Source organism: Octodon degus, unplaced genomic scaffold (assembly GCF_000260255.1).
Source record: "Octodon degus isolate 3935 unplaced genomic scaffold, OctDeg1.0 scaffold00126, whole genome shotgun sequence".
Taxonomy (NCBI): Eukaryota; Metazoa; Chordata; class Mammalia; order Rodentia; family Octodontidae; genus Octodon; species Octodon degus.
Window position 1 is genome coordinate 3,392,983 of NW_004524702.1, and position 16,033 is coordinate 3,409,015.

General features: G+C 56.1%; 2 protein-coding genes across 5 annotated transcripts in view; one reads left to right on the forward strand and one right to left on the reverse strand.

The window, feature by feature from the left end:
* Zdhhc3 (zinc finger DHHC-type containing 3) overlaps positions 1-1,614 on the reverse strand; it is a 37,584-nt gene extending 35,970 nt beyond the window's left edge. For 2 of the 4 annotated variants that reach the window (XM_023700761.1, XM_023700764.1), the window contains exon 1: positions 1,432-1,527. The gene's annotated coding sequence lies outside the window, so the exon portion shown is untranslated. Of the gene's footprint in view, positions 1-1,431 lie in introns of all 4 variants that reach the window. The other 2 variants (XM_023700762.1, XM_004640667.2) reach the window with 2 other exon arrangements.
* Positions 1,529-15,863, forward strand: Exosc7 (exosome component 7). Its single transcript, XM_004640668.2, has 8 exons — positions 1,529-1,797; positions 4,378-4,479; positions 4,661-4,755; positions 9,639-9,804; positions 12,203-12,273; positions 13,717-13,840; positions 14,548-14,703; positions 15,530-15,863. The coding sequence occupies exons 1-8, from the start codon at positions 1,549-1,551 to the stop codon at positions 15,632-15,634; spliced, it is 1,068 nt and encodes a 355-aa protein (XP_004640725.2). The 5' UTR covers positions 1,529-1,548; the 3' UTR covers positions 15,635-15,863.
* Positions 15,864-16,033: the final 170 nt, after the last annotated feature.

The following is a 16,033-nucleotide window of genomic DNA, read 5'->3' on the forward strand; positions in this document are numbered from 1 at the left end:
GTTCTTCTGCCCCAGAGTCCCTCACACAGAACTGCCGTCCAGCCACACAAGGTATCTCTCTTTGCCACCCTTGGTAGGGCACATGCGCCTTCCTTAGGACAGGATCCCTTCCAGTCTCATGGCTCCCAATTCTATGGAGGCAGAGCCCAGCCCAACAAGATGTCTCCCCCTCAGGTACTCTGCAGAGAGCTATGTGGAGGCACAAGAGGTGGCTAACGTGGTTAGGTGCATCCTCTCTGTAACTTTCAGACACTGTCCAATTCCATCACACCCACTGATGGCACTGTACTAGTTCTGACCACCATGTTCTGCATCTCTGTTGACCTGAGAGTGTCTTTGGGTGGAAGCTGTGTTTTGCTCACTGGAGGGTTCCAAAGCTAGCAAAGAGCCCATCTATAGTACCCAATACGTAGTGATCTGCGATACTATATTTGAAGCCATTATTGGCAAAACACCTGCTTTTTCATGATTAAGGTGACAAGGATTACTTTTACTCTTGAGAGCAGGGAAGATTCCTCAAAACTCAAGAAAGCATTAGTTTTGCTGCATGCGCTGCTGTACACGTGTTACCCCAGCAGGCTGGGAGGGTGAGGCAGGAGGATCTCACATGTAAGCGCAGCCTAGGCAATTTATAGACTTAACAAGAGTCTATCTCACAATAAAAATAAGAACAAAAGGACTGGGGGGTCATTCAGCGCCAAAGTCCTGATTCAATCCCCGTACCAAAAAAAAAAAAAAAAGTGGAAGTTCCAACCAGTTTGGTTTAATGTTCCCCTCATTCATCTGCTTGGCTCCTTTAAAATTTGCATTGTACCCTGTCTGCTTCTCTTCCGCGGGCCCCTTCGGTGACCCCAGCTTCACCTTGCAGGTATCCTGTCTGGGTGTACGAGGCCCCAACTCCCACTGGGTGTCACTGGGCGCCACTGGGCGTTGCTCTCTTCCAGCAGCTCCTCAGCTCCGGGCGATCCCATCCACCTAGCCGGGGATTCCGGAAGTGCGGAGACGGCCCGGGCACCGCGCGCTTCGTGTCGCCAGTTACCCAGATCCTCCCCTCTTGCTCTCTCTGGGACCACGCTCCGACGACCACCGAAGCAAAGGGGCCTTGCGAGATCCTGCGCCCAGGTTCGGGGGAGGGAAGGGGGTCCACCCCTAGGGCGGAATGAGGGAGCTCCACACTGGGCCCAGACCCTTCCCATCCGGAGTGACCTAAACCGGCTTCGTCGCCTCATCTCCTTCACCATCCCAGGGACCCAGGAAATGGCCCATCCAGTAGCCTCCCCGGGAGCGGGGGTCCTCTCCTCTCCCCCCCCCCTCTGCCCCTGTTACTCCAACCCCGGCTCCGAGCACCTGCACCCCGCGTCCGCACCCGCGACGGCCCGGCCTCCCGCCTCCCGGGCTCCGTCACCCGGCCCAGCTTTCCTCCTCACTGACCGCGAAGCCGGTGGCAGTTCCCAGTCCCAGACCCCCGGTGGGGCTCCCGCCGCTGCCGCCGCCGCCGCCGCTTTCCCCCGTCGTCCCCGCGTCTGGCCCTGGCCTCGGGCTGCGGCGATGACTCCTCGCCACGAGGCGCCGCGGCTCGCCGGGCTCCGCCACGCACCCGGCGGCGCGCAGGAGAAGCCCATGGAGATCCCGGCGCTGGCTGCGGCCGCGGCTACAGGAGCGGCCGCGGCGCAGGTTGATGACGTGAGGTCGCGTGCGCGGCGCGGGCGAATGACGTGTGCGCGCGAAAGGCTGAGCAGTATGGCGTCTGTGTCGCTGAGCGAGGCGGAGAAGGTGTACATCGTGCACGGCGTGCAGGTAGTAGCTGCAGCGGCGGTGGACCGGGTTGTTCCGGGTCTGGTCGGGGTCGCGAGGGCCCTCAGGTCGCCAGACAAGAGCGTCCAGGCCGCTGCGAGACTGGGCTGGCCTTGAGACACCGGCGCGGCGTCCGCGTGTGCCGCCCCAGTCCGACCGACGGCGAGGGGCTTTTAGGCTCTGGGAACGAGGGTACCTTCCGGGTTGGTGACCTAGCAGCCGTTCGGGTGGCTGAGATTCGATCCTCGGCCTGCAGCAGTGGGAGCCGCTGGGGCCGTCCCTTAGTGCGCTCGTCCCCGGGGCGCGCCTTCAGCCTTCGCGCCCTCCTCAGGCCGAGCTCGGTTTTCTTCAGCTTTTCCTCATCTCGTGTTGGGGAGGCGCGGAGACAGTGGTGCCTTTCGCTATCACGTCATGACCTGTCACCCCCCCCCCCTTAAATGTGTTTGGTACAAATTCTCACCATGCAGCTAAGCCTCGTAGTGATCCTCCTGTTTTCAACCTCCCCAGGGCTGAGATTACAAGTGTGTGCCACAGTGCCTGGTCTTCCCAGCTGGCTCAGTGCACCCAGGAGCTGGGCCAGAGCGGCATGTGGTGCTGGGGATCAAACCCCAGTCCCTGAATTTGCCCAAGCACGCGCTTGGTCTTCTGAGTTATGTCACACCCCACCCCCTTTTGGTTTTTAAGACAGGATCTCTCTAGTTAGTACTTGCAGTGATCCTCTTGCCTTAGGCTCCCAAGTGCTGCCCAGGCGAGTGCTGCCCTGCCAAGCAGCCCCTCTCTCTTTTCTTTTTTTAAATTTTATTTATGTGTGTGTGTGTGTGTGTGTGTGTGTGGCCAGCTCAGCCCACCAGGGGGCGGGGCTGGCTGGCATGTGGTGCTGGGGGATTGAACCGCGGTCCCTGTGCTTTGCTAAGCTTGTTCTAAGTAGGTGCTTTAGACCACTGAGCCATCTCACCAGCCCCCCTCTAACTCTTTTCTTTTTTTTTAATATTTATTTATTTTTATTTATTACATTTATTTATTGTGTGTGTGTGTGGCCAGCTCAGCCCACCAGGGGGCGGGGCTGGCTGGCATGTGGTGCTGGAGGATAGAACCGTGGTCCCTGTGCTTTGCCAAGCTTGTTTCAAGTAGGTGCTTTAGACCACTGAGCCATCTCTCCAGCCCTCTAACTCTTTTCTTTGAAGTATTTCCTAGATCATAGATGAGCCTCTAGCAAGAGAATGCCTGCTAGTTTTTCCTGCCCTGAAGAGCTGGCCACATATGGATCAAATGGTTTTGAATCACACCCTTACCTCTGAGCTCTCTCTTGAGGGAAGATGGTGACTCAGTTATGTGGCAGTTGCAGAATGACAGGCACAGTGGACTCGCCAAGGTAGCCTGTAGGACGCTGTGACCATAACCTGGGTGCTAAGCTGGCCCTCACAGGTTCAAACCTGGGCTGGCACCCCAGAAGAGAAAGAAAGTTTAAGAACAGGGCGCAAGCCTGATTCTCAACTATGAAATTAAGTTAGCAGTCAGTCGCTCCATCTGCTATGGCCCCAACATGCTTGCTCTTTAGCCTCGCTGTCTCCAGCCTTGTAGGGCGGAGAACCCTGTGCCTGGACACAGTGAGGCCCGTGTAATCAACATCCTTTCACAGGAACTCAGGGCTGTTGGGAGGCCTGGAAGTGCAACGGTCAACATCTGCTTTCGCAGGCTGTGTTTTGGGCCTGGGCTTCCAAAGCTACACTGCACCAAGTTCCTTTCCTGGGAGTTGCTTTCTCGTAGGACAGTATTTGAGTCTGGTTTCTCCAGGAGCTTTGAGCTGCTGGATAAGACCAAGCAGGGCAAATGAGGGGTCGCCTAGAGGACCAGACCAGAGTCTGAGGTCCTTCCAAGCGGTTCAGGGCTGGGTGTGGTATTGCACACCATGATCCTAGCACTCTCCAGCACTGAGGCAGAGCGATCTCATGTTGGAGCCCAGCCTGGGCAATTCAGTGGCCTCATGAGACCCCCCCGCCGTGCCCAAATAACAGGGCCAGGAACGTAGCTAAGTACAAAGGTCCTGTGTTCCTTTCCCAGTACTGCTTATAATAGGCCTGGATGGCCTGGCTGTGTGGCAAAGCTCTGGGCTGAATTCTCTTTCCACTCTGGCACAAACAGGAGATTGAAGCTTGGTGACATGATTTTTTCATTTATACCCTCTTTCCAGGGTGAGTTGTAAGGGTTCAGTGAGCTCATACAGGCCCAGGAGCACTATTCTGGAGGGGAGATGATGCCTGTGTTCCCCTGGGAAGGCAGTGCCTGTAAGTGATTCTTTTGGATTCTTCTGTAACTAAGGTAGGGTTGTGCCTACTTTGTGGATGAAGAAACAGGAGCTTGCTCAGGATCCTAAAAGCTGGTGTGTGATGGTAGAGACATTGTGGGGTGTGTGTGTGTGTGTGTGTGTGTGTGTGTCTTTTTGAGACAAGGTCATAGCCCGGACAGAATCCCACCAAGAGAAAGGAGGGATGTGCTGCTGTTTCTCCAGGATAAACGAGTGAGTCAGTCTCGCTGGCTGCTGCTGACATAGGCCTAGCCTAGTGTGCTTGTCGGTTATTATAGGAAGACCTCCGTGTTGATGGCCGTGGCTGTGAGGACTACCGATGTGTGGAAGTGGAGACAGATGTGGTGTCCAACACCAGCGGCTCTGCCAGAGTCAAGCTGGTGAGTACCATGTCCATAGCTTGCCCAGCTGGAGTTGTGGGCAGCCCTGGGGAGCCAGTCTGCTCTGAGAGACCCCGCCTCAGCGCATCCCAAGAGCTCTCAAGGCTGTCCATCTAGAAGCAGGAGCAGTGGGTCCTGGCTGCCCCACCTGACTGAGGATCCTTCTTGCCTATGTCCACAGGGCCACACAGACATCCTGGTAGGGGTAAAAGCAGAAATGGGGACACCAAAGCTGGAAAAGCCGGACGAAGGTTACCTGGAGTTCTTTGTTGACTGGTCAGTACTGCACAAGTGCTTTAGAGACCAGAGCTTTAAAGCACGAGGCTAGGAAAAGCCTTCACTTTCTCTGCATTGATTCAGCCCTGGACTCTCCAGGAGGTGTTTGCCAACTTGGTGCAGTGAGGTCTGCACAAAAGTCCTGCCCTTGTCTGAGTAACTTTGTTTGGCCCAGTTTTCCCCGTTTGGAGCTAAAGGACACAGCCTGGCCACCTTGTACATAGCACTTACAAGCTGAGCCAAATGTGTCACAGTGCTTGGGCGAGTGCCAACCTTGGGTGGTGAGGATCGTTTGGTCTACGGCATCCCACCTTTGCCTGCTCTAGCTCTGCAGAGAGCTATTCTTGACTTCCTTGGCATACGAGGCCTCAGGCTAGCATGGCAGCTCACCAGGTGTTCTGCAGGGTGTCGGGCCAGCCCAGGCCACAGCTGCACCTCCTTTTGTGTCCTCCGATGGCTTCCTCTGTCTGTGCCTGAGTTAAGTAGGGAGGTAAAGCTGGGTAAGGAAGAAGTGAAAGTGAGCAGTGCCCAGCTCGGGGATGGCGCCTGTGAGCACTCGTCCTATCCTTTCCCTCCCTGGTCTGTAACCCTCCTTTCTGATGCTGGGTGTCAGTGACAGACCTGGCAGGCTGGCCGGCCGTCCACTGGCCCTGTGAGGTGTGCGCATGTCACGGTGCTGCTGTATCCAGGTCTCCGAGGCCACCTGTACATGAATGTGCTGGGAGGACAGGACTTGGTGTGTGCTGAGATTCAGTACAGCAAGGACAACACAGTGAGCGACTCATCTGCAACATTTCTGCCATGGCCACTGTTAGAGACTCGGCACTGGGGTTTTTACTCAGGGCTGGACAACAGGCATCCTCCAATTCCCCTGGCAAAGCCCCAGACCGCAGGGAAAGTAGGCACAGGGCAGAGAGCATGCGTGCACAGCCCAGGCCCAGGTCCAGGCACCCTGTCCTACTGGTGGAGCTCAGAGCCCAGCGCCTAATGCCTGAGGGAGCCCCCTGGGAGCTCTCTGGAGCTCTGTACTTGGTGACAAGGATGCAGACTTGGGTTAGTCTTCATAGTGCCCCTGGGCATGGCGGCGAATGGAGACTGTGCACTTTCCTACGGTCTTTCCTATGGTCACTACTCCAAGTACTAGCTTGGGTCTGCCCAGCTCTGTTCTGTCTGCTCTGTGCAGCTGGAAGAGGCCGGTTGTTGAGGGCTGTCCTTAGAGGCCCGGCATGGCCATGCTGATCTCTGGCCGGGGTCTCTGCTGCCCCTGCCAGACCCAGCCCTCCTCAGCAGCCTGGTTGCCCCTCAGAGCCGGCTTGTCGCATGAGCACAGATGGCCCTGCCTATCCCTTTGCTCATGAAGGGTGTATGGTGCCTTTCCTGACCTAGACCTGTCTGAACCAAGGCAGTGGACCATGATCGAGCAAAGGACAGTGGTCTGCTTTCCTTCCCTGTCCTTCATTGTCTCTGCCTCAGTCATTGGAGACAGCCAAGGCTGTGGCTCTTGTGCAGCTGCCCAGGGGCGCAGGTGCCACACTCAGTCTCACTGTGTACATATGCCTGTGCTGTCCCCAGGTGGCCTGCAGGAGGGGCTGAGGGCTAAGCTGTGCTGGTGCTGTCATCATCGGAGGCTTCCCGAGTCTCTAGGGAGCAGCCCCTGCCACTGCCGAGGCTCATCTGCAGCCCTGCCAGGCACGTAGGGGTGGCCTCTGGCACCTCACACCCCTTCACTCCCTTAGCCTCTGGCTTTTGTAAGTGGTGTGAGGTGGGGGCCCTGCTGGTACTCTAGGTCTAGCTTGATTTAATTCCTTAGCAGCAGCTTCCAGGCTTTCATTATTTAAGTTCCCAGAGGTAGAGCGGTCTCAGGAAGCTAATTGCTTTTTTGCTAATTCATGTCCCTTTGGATTTGCCTACCTGAAGTGCTACCGTGCAAACCCAACTGGACAGTGCTTCCGCATCTTGACCTTGTGTCATGGGACCTGCAGAGCCTCTGTGGGTCCCAGCCTCTGCAGGAAGTGCCTGCTGTCCACACCCAACCTGCTCACAGGTGCCTGGCTGTACTCTCTGACCTGGAAGCAAAACCAGGCCTCCCAGCCCTGCCTCTGGCTTTGGGTTTGCTGGTGGAAGCCTGAGACCAGGTGTTTGAAACAAGAACTTGGAAGCTGGAGTTGCTTCTGTCTTTAGCCCAAAAAGAAGTGTCTAGTAAGTCTGCACATTGCTGTGGCTGCCACTAGGTTCCAGGCCACCTGGTCTTCTCAGCCCTCCCACTGAGCAACGGTGGCTTCAGAACTGTTCAGCCTCTCAGAGAGGCCCTGGGCCTTATTCATGAATGTCCCAGCGGGTCCAGCACTTGTCACTTCCCCTTTGATTCTAACTACTTTTCCATGTGGTCTCTGGTATCCTCACAAACACAGCCAGGATCTTTGAAACCTCTTGGTGGGTGGGGCCACCGCCTGCTTCCTGCTGCTGGGAGCTGGTGGCCCTGAGTCCGAGTGCCAGGGTCACAGTCAAGCGGTCCCAGTGCAGTTAGGTCACTTCCAGAAACATTGTGAAGAAGTTCGCAGTGGAAGGCTCGGTGTGCTGCAGCTCACTAGCCCAAAGGTGGGGAAGCTGAGACAGAGTAAGCCTGCTGTCCCCAGGAGGCTGCTCCTTCACCAGGCTCTGCAGATCACAGGTCGACTGGGTGTGCGGGAGCACAGTGACCTAGAGGCCAGAATCTATGCTGGGTTGTTGCGGCCTTGTGCTCAGGCTACCCCAGCTACACCAGAGAGGTCCCGGCAGGAGGAGTGGAATGGGCAGAGCAGAGGTGCAGGGGGAGAGAGCTGGAGCAGCCACATGTCCGCAGCTCTGAGAGCTGGTGGGCCTGCCTCAGGAAGGGTCTGAGTGGATTTGCTCACCATAGTTGCAGGAAGCAGCTGCTTTGTGCCAACCCTCCTCCCAAGCCTACAGAAAGGCTATATTGGGGTACAACAGGATCAGGGAGCTAGAATTACCAGTCTGTGACCTCTCCCAGCCCTTCAACTTGGTGTTTACCCACAAACGTTTCACTAGTGCTGCCTTGGGCTGTTCCTTGCCTGCATTTGTGCTCCAGAACAGCACTTAGTCTCTTGAGGCAAAGGGTGCTGGTGTCAGAGGGCAGGCCCCGCGTGTGGGCAGGGGCCAGGTGGCCTCAGTGCCTGGCTCCTGGGCACATGACCTTGCGTGACTTGCGTACCTTTCCTGACTCAGTATCTTATGCTGAAGTGGAGTGGGGGTCAAAGATCGAGCACTGGGTAGTGTGACACAAATGGGTTCTTTCTTTTGGTGGAGATCCTGGGCATTGGCCCCAGCAGGTGCAGTGTTATTGACATGGCCTTGTTAAGTTGGCCAGACTGGCCTCAAACTCGTAACCCTCCTGCCTCAGCCTCATGAATGGCTGGAATTACAGGCATGTGCCTTGCCATCTACTGCTCCCCAGCCCTTCCTGCTTACTTTTTTTTTTTTTTTAATTTTATTTATTTGTGTGTGTGTGTGGCCAGCTCAGCCCACCAGGGGGCGGGGCTGGCTGGCATGTGGTGCTGGGGGATTGAACCGCGGTCCCTGTGCTTTGCTAAGCTTGTTCTAAGTAGGTGCTTTAGACCACTGAGCCATCTCACCAGCCCCCTTGCTTACTTTTTAACTGGGTTTCTTTTATGTTTTTATGTTAGGGAGAGCCAGTGCTGGGACTGAACTGTACTACTGCTATATCCCTAGTGCCTTTTATTTGTCAAGGTGGAGTCTCACTGCAGCTGAGACTGGCCTCAGGCTTTTGATCCTCCTTTCTCAGCCTTCCCAGTACCTGGGATTTCAGGTGTGTACTACTTCATATGGCCTGGTTCATTCTGATGTCTAGATTACACTGAGTGAGTCCTTCGGATAGCCCAGGTGCAACAGGCACAGCGGGAAGGCACCTCCCCTCTCCTGGCCATTTGGCGCTTGCTCACCCCTGGTCTCGACGCTACCCTCCCACTGCCAGTTCTCCTACCTCATGGGGACATGGAAGTCCCCCGGCTCGGTCTCTTGATCACCAGTACTTTTTTGGATCCAGAGATTGAACTCAGTCCCTTGTGTTTGCCAGGCAAGCACTTATCCCACTGAGCCATCTCCCCAACCAGTACTTTTTTGATAGGTGAGGGATTGGAAGACCTCGATGTGTGGTTTTGCAGAGTCCAAGGTGCGGCAGCTGGTTTGCTTTTTTACCTTTCCTGCCGTCGTGGTACTTCCCTCCCGGGACACACAGGTCCAGGTGTGTCAGGCCAAAACTCTCAGTGATCTCCACAGAAACCCTCCTGAGGTATGGAGAGGGACAAATGTGCGTCTTGTGGGTTCTTTATGGAAGCAGTTGGACACAAGTATCAAAAGGCCAATAGAGAAACATTCCTTTTCTTTAGAAAACTGTCAAGCAGAGGGGCTAACTGAACACTTCATCAGCTGGCAGGCTTCCTGTTGCCTTCATGTAGCTTCCTTTGAGCATGACAGCCTCTGGGCTATGCTAGGACTCTGGCATCTGTCATCTGCATCTTCAGCCCTCTGAGCAAGCTCACTGCCCAGAGCTGCCAGAGAAGAGTGTTCCTTGCCCCTCCCTCCACATGGGCTTCCTCTTGCCAGAGTGCTTGTTTCTTCTGGGCTAAAGGTGGCTTGGGTAGCGCTCAGGAAAGTCCCTGCATGACATTCACCAGTGTGCTGTGGCCAGGCGGCAGACACGCTCCTCCCTCAATTTTCCTAGGAGGTGCGGTCCTCCCACCTCCTGGTCAAGTTCTGCCCAGGCTGTCCTCCATACCTCAGGGACCCTGCGGGAGCCTGTTGTGGAGCCCATCCCCGGCTCTTGGCATCTGAAAAACCTTGCAGGCATTTTTCCTCCCCTGTAGCTCAGCCAATGCTACCCCTGAATTCGAAGGCCGTGGAGGTGACGACCTCGGCACGGAGATCGCGAACACCCTCTGCCGGATATTCAACAACCGGAGCAGCGTGGACCTGAAGTCCCTGTGCGTTAGTCCCCGGGAGCACTGCTGGGTCCTCTACGTGGATGTGCTGGTGAGCGCCGTGTCCTGTGCTTTGGAGACGCAGCTGCTTCCCTCCCTCTGCTCTCCCTCTTAGAGGGATGCATTTGGCCTCCATGGGGGTTCCTGGGGCACAGACAGCTTCTGGTAATAACTTGTGAAGAAGCGTGTGGCACATTTACAAATAGTATGCATGTGGCACTGTTGTATAGTGAGGACGTGGCAGTTATCCACCGAAGTATTGGGAGGGAAGACCAAGTGCTGGATCGGACAAGGACCTGGGCAGAGTTCCGGTGAGCCAAAGCTCTTTCCCGGCCCCATTGAGAGGGATGCAGTGAGGGCTATGATGAGCGAGCAAACAGATCCGAGCAGTGGAGTGTCCCACCTGGGGTCCCAGCTCCTCAGCGGTGCCCTCTCTGCCACTTTCCTTTGCAGCAGTCTGGACAGCAGGCAGTGAGCCCACCCACTCTGAGGCCCCCTCCCAGGCCAGAGCTGGGACCTGGGCCCTCCCACTTCCTGCCCTCTGTCTCCCTCACCTGTTGGAGCTTGGCGTTGTCCTCTTGTAGCTGTAATTGAGTTGATCTTCATGTAGCAGTGCACTTATTGGGTCTGTGTCTTAGTTACTCTTCTCTCATTGCTGGGACAAATACACTGGCTCCAAGGCAGAGCGGCACACGGCACACGGCACACGGGAGAGAACATCCATTCATGGCAGCAGCAAAGAGCAAGAGCAAGTGGGAGGAGTAGCGGCCACAGAGAGCAAGTCTGTTTCTCTCTCTCCCTTATGTTACATTCAGGCTACCACCCCAGGCTGGGTGGAGCACTCACACCCATAATCCCAGGCTTGGATCACGAATTAATCAAACTGTAGAACTGCACCTCATGACTGCCTGAGGCTTTGGGGGGACAAATAGACACAAACCACAACAGTCTGTTTTCTTCCTTTCCATTAGTTCTATGATCCTGGAGAAAAGTAACCATGTCCTCCTCTTCAGATCAAGGCCACGAGACCCAGCAGATTCTCCAGGGGATGCAGTCAGTGTAGAGCTGTGGGCAGAGTGGGTCTGCTGGCGAGAGAGCTTGGTCGTCTCTCAGCATTGCTCCCGCGTGAAACAAGCTAGCGCTTTCTGGATATTAAGTTAATTTGGTGGACGGAGCACAGTGAACAGACCTGGGCTGCGGTACAGCTCAGTGGAAGGGTCTGTGCTTAACGCAAGGCCCAGAGTTTGGGCTTCAGCACCAGCAAGGGGGAAGGGCTGGCAGTCGTTGTCCAGCAGTTAGGTTTGCTCTGAATGCGACACTAGTTAGTGGCTTCTCCTGGTTCCTGACAAAGGGGAAGGATGTACGTTGTATTGGGAGTCCTACCAAGGACTGGCTTCGGTGAGGGACGGCCAGCCCCAGTGCTCACCCAGTGACCTGGGCCAGCGCGGCCCTGAGCTGCCCAGCTCATGCATCACCACAGCGTCTTCTCCTCCTTCCCCTCCGAGAGAGTTGGAGTTGGGACGCGAGCAGCAGCAGCCTTCTGTCCTGTTCTCAAGGCTTCTGCAGAGCTGATGAAAACGCAGGCCGTCATCTCACCCCAGAGGCTGCCTCTTCCTCCCTGCATGGAACTTCCAGGCAGTGACCCACGTGGCTGCCCTTCCTGCCCTGTCTCCTGCAGACGCCTGGCACCTGGGTTGTCCTTACACATTCTCTTCTAAAGGGTTAACTTTGGAAATAGACATGAACTTTAGAAGTGTTGTCTTCTGTGAAGGTCTTAATCAAAAGAACATTTTAAAATTGGTATCCTCAGTGAGGAGGACCAGTGTCTGTCATTCCCCTAAGTCAGTGTTTGCTTTCAGCCTGGATGGGAGCGAGCTCACTAGCTTTCATCTCAAATCCAGAGACAGGTTTGAAGTGAGGTTTGAAATCCGGTCTGGTGGCCGGATTGGGACCAGGCAGGCGCTGTGATTTATTTCCGGCGTGCAGTTTGTGTGGTCGTGTGAGGGCACGGCCTGTGTGCACACAGCCCAGCCCGCTCCTCTTCCTGACCCAGATGCTCTGAGGCACTTGGACAGAACGTGGCCTGTGGCCTGGGTTCATGATGGGACCTGCTCTGGGCCTCAGGCATGTGCACAGTCCGGTTGTGCGAGTCTTGCACATAGCGAGGGAGCTGCTAGGATGTGTGTGGCCCTGGTGGCAGCTGTACCTTCCACCCCAGCGCATTCCTGCAGGAAGCAGCTTGGAGCTGTGCCAGGAGAGGCGGTCGTGGGCCCTGCTGCAGAGGCTGCGAGGCCTTGCAGGTGCTGTGTTGGCACTAGGATGTACACGGCCCTGTGCTCTGTCTCATGAGAGAGACAGCATGTGTTACACGAACACATACTGGGCCTCGCTTTGGCTGGCGCGTAGGTGCCAAGTGGTGCTCACTGTCCTTCCTCTGTCCTGTCTCTTAGCTGCTGGAGTGTGGTGGAAACTTATTTGACGCCATCTCCATCGCTGTGAAGGCCGCGCTCTTCAACACAAGGTAGGTCTTCAGTAACCGCTTCGTGTGCTTGCTGGAACCTGGAGCTCACATGGCCCTGTAAACATGAGGGAGTGCAGCCCAGCACTTGGGAGGCGTGGGCAGGAGGATCCCTGAGAGTTTGAGGCCAGCCTGGGTACATAGTGAGTTCAAGGTCAGCCTGCACTACACAATGAGACCCTGTCTTAAACACGGACACAATTTCTGTGTTTATTTTTGTATTATTTTCATTAGTGGACATGTGTTATGTAGAAAAGTATTAGACAACTGCAGAGAAGGCGCCAGCCACAGCCTGGCTGTCCTGGCCAGCCCCGCAGGCAGGGAAGTGGCTGCTGTCTCCTGGCACGTGGCCGCAGTGCACATATTCCGTGATTGTGCGCTGTCCAGAAGTGGGGGCCCAGCGTGGGGGAGCTGCTGCGCCGTGACCTCATCAGGAGCAGGCAGCAGCGGGCCTCTGTGGCTCTTGCTTCCCAGAAGGGGCCTGGCACAGAGGCCCCCCCCCCGAGCCCTCCCAGAGCCGGTGCTTCTTTTGACTCCTGATTATGTGAATGTCTTTCTCGACAGGAAAGGGGCTCATAGCAGTTGAAAGCAAGTCTATTTGTGGGGGGAGCTCAGAGAGTGGGCTCGGCCTCAGGGTCAGAAACTGACAGGGATGGAGCCGAAGGAAGAGGTTGTACCTGTGAGCGAAGGTGTTTGTTCCTCACAGGGTGGACACCCTCAGTGGCCTGACGTGGGGCTTCAAAGCCGCACAGCATAGAAGGAAGTAATTCTCTGCCATTTTGACATCCTGTTTCTTGCCTGATGTTGTATTTTACCTGTGGTAACTTTTATTTTCTTTTTAATATGCTTCCCCAAATTGTCACTAAGATTTTTCTTTGATCATATTTTGGACAGTTTAACCTGAGTCAGCATTTTAGATATTCCCTAGTGAACTTAGGCTACGTATATAGTTTGAAACACACACACACACACACACACACACACACACAGAGCTAACTAAACCCATCTCCGTGAGAAGCTATGAGGGCACGTTGACCTAGGGACCACAGTGTTCCCCTCATGGGCCAACCAGCCTCCCTGCTGAGCTCATCCCAGATGCCGGCCTAGCCCTCACCCAAGGTCACCACCCCGGAGCGTGAGTCATGTCCCACCCGCAGCAGGAGTGAAGGAGTGGCGGAATTCAGCACCTCTAGGCTGCTGGCTAGCTCCATGTGGGCACCGAAAGGAGCCAGACAGGCTGGATGTCAGCACGGAACGTGCAGCTGCCCACCTAGGGTCCAGCCCAGGCTGTTCTGTTGCCCTGAGTGTGCTCTAAGAACGACAGGGACAGGGATGCTGAAGGACAGACGTATTGCCGCAGGAGGTCCCCACTTCCGTTCTTATCCCAAAAGAAAGATGGCCTCATTCCTCCTTCCTGTCAGTGGAAATTTGTGCTTCTGCTTCTAGGATCCCGAAGGTTCGTGTCCTGGAGGACGAGGAGGGCTCCAAAGAAGTCGAGCTGTCTGATGACCCGTACGACTGCGTGCAGCTCAGCGTGGAGAACGTGCCCTGTGTGGTCACCCTATGCAAGGTGTGGCCTCGTCGCCTCTGGCCTCGCCTGCTGGGGTTGCCTAATGCGTGGCAGTTAGAGTGGCACAAGTGCACAGTAGTGCAAGCCCAGATCCAGGGATTGGGCCACGCAGGGCGCACTCCCCATAGCTCCTGCTTCGCTTGCTCTCAGCCTGCTGGGCGCACGGGGAGCAGGGCTTCCGCGGCCCCTTCACATCCAAGCCCTCCCCGTGGTGCCCAGCCCATCCTTTATTCCCTCCGCTCTGGTGGCTGAAGTGGCTGAGCGGTGCGAGGGCAGTGAGCAGCGGCCCCTCCATGGCCCCAGATGCTGTACCAGGTCAGTGAACCTGTCAAGAAAGCTGGGCTCGCAGCCCAGCGTGCAGTCGAGGCTGCCGTGCCAGCACTGCCCAAGCGAGCAGCTGGCTCATACCACCTGAGGCCCATTACATTCAGTCGGGCATCGCTCCACTGGGATCCCCTCATGACCCAGAGTGCGTGACTCATGCAGACAGGTGCTTGGGACCCAGCAAGCCATCTACACGTGTCTCATTTTTGGTCTTGTCCCTTAGCAGGGCCCTCTGTGCACCACTGAGCAAAACATCATATGACCACACATGTGTCTTGCCCTGCTCCCCTTGGCTGCAAAACATTGTGCTCCCTGTTCCCCGTCCCTGTCAGCAGGCCATGGGGCAGGGACCCAGGGTGCACACAGCCTCCCTCCCTCTGCAGATTGGCTGTCGGCACGTGGTGGACGCTACCCTCCAGGAGGAGGCCTGCTCCCTGGCCAGCCTGCTGGTGTCGGTTACCAGCAAGGGGGTGGTGACGTGCATGAGGAAGGTGGGGAAGGGCAGTCTGGACCCCGAGAGCATCTTCGAGATGATGGAGGTGAGGTGGGGCCAGGCAGTAGGCTGCAAGCTAGGGGCGCAGCTAGTGACCTGGCCTTGTGGGTAGGACTGGGAAGCAGGTAAGAGACAGCAGGTCCCCGCCCCTTTCTGACCCCAGTTCCCTGGTTTCTGTGTGACGGTGTCAGCCATTGATTGCATAAAGAATCACCTACAGCTCTCAGATCCTAAAATTCTGTGATTTGATGGGAATCGACTGGCTGCTTCCTGTCCGTTAGAGGGAAACAGAAGGTGGTAGGGCCGGGGCGGGAGAGTGAGCCTGATCCCACATCTCCCCAGGTCTGGAAGGCTGGTGTGGATGGAGCCGGGATGGGCACGGTGGACTGTGCATGCCCATGGGTCTCTCTCTGTCCGGAAGCCCCAGGGAGGTCCTGGCTGCTCACGGTTCTCCCCAGCCGTCTTCCTGCATGGCCATCTTGGCTTCCTGGCCAAGGCGCCAGGGCAGAGTGGGGCTGGTTGCTTTTTTGAGATGGTGCCTCACTAAGTTGCCCAGGCTGGCCTTGAACTTGTGATCTTCGGCTTCCTGAGTAGCTAGAGTTACAGCTGTGTACCCCTGGTATTCCAAAGAGCATAGTGGCCTGGGGCTGATCAGGGGTACAGTGTATACGTGGCAAGGCATGAGGGTTCAGTCTTCAACACCAAAAACAAATACAGTAATCCCCCAGACCCAGAAGAACCTAGTGCTGTGGCAGGTGCCCAGGGAAGCAGCGCAGGAAGACCACAGACTTGAGCTGAGCCTGCAGGCAGTGCAGGGGCTCCTGGTTGGTGTGAGCTCACAGGCCCCCTCTCCTGCCCTCCCTGTCCTGCAGACCGGCAAGCGTGTGGGCAAGGTGCTGCATGCCTCGCTGCAGGACGTCCTGCACAAGGAGGAGAGCCTGGGCCCCGAGAGGCCGAAGGTGGGATTCCTGGGGTGATGGACACAGCCTTGCAGTGGACTCTGTTCCTCTTTTCTTTGGAGATCAGGTCTCAAGAGCTGTGCTGTCCCAGCTGGTCTCGAACTCCTGGACTGCCTGCTCCCCAGCCAGTGGCCAGCATGAGAAGGTTGTGCCGCCGCACCCTGCTTTCCTTTTCCTTGTGAACTGCTTTGTGTATTTATTTTGTTAGTTGTGAATTTAAACTTAAAAGTCTATTTTCGGGCCTGTTGTGTTGTGGCTCAGTTCCTCATCCAGTGCTTCCTGGGGTGCCTGCACAGTTCACAGCTAAAGCCCTGGAGAGGCCAGGAGAGGCCCCCAGGAAGTGCAGTGCCTACTGAAAAAGGCCTTTTTCGGAGCTCTTAGAGTCCCAAGTGGCAGAAGTTCCCTGAGCTTTTGTGG

Coding starts and splice junctions, on each gene's coding strand:
- Exosc7 (XM_004640668.2), top strand. CDS start 1,549: ATGACTCCTCGCCACGAGGCGCCGCGGCTCGCCGGGCTCCGCCACGCA. Junction 4,480..4,660: donor GCTCTGCCAGAGTCAAGCTG/GTGAGTACCATG, acceptor CTATGTCCACAG/GGCCACACAGACATCCTGGT. Junction 13,841..14,547: donor GTGTGGTCACCCTATGCAAG/GTGTGGCCTCGT, acceptor CTCCCTCTGCAG/ATTGGCTGTCGGCACGTGGT.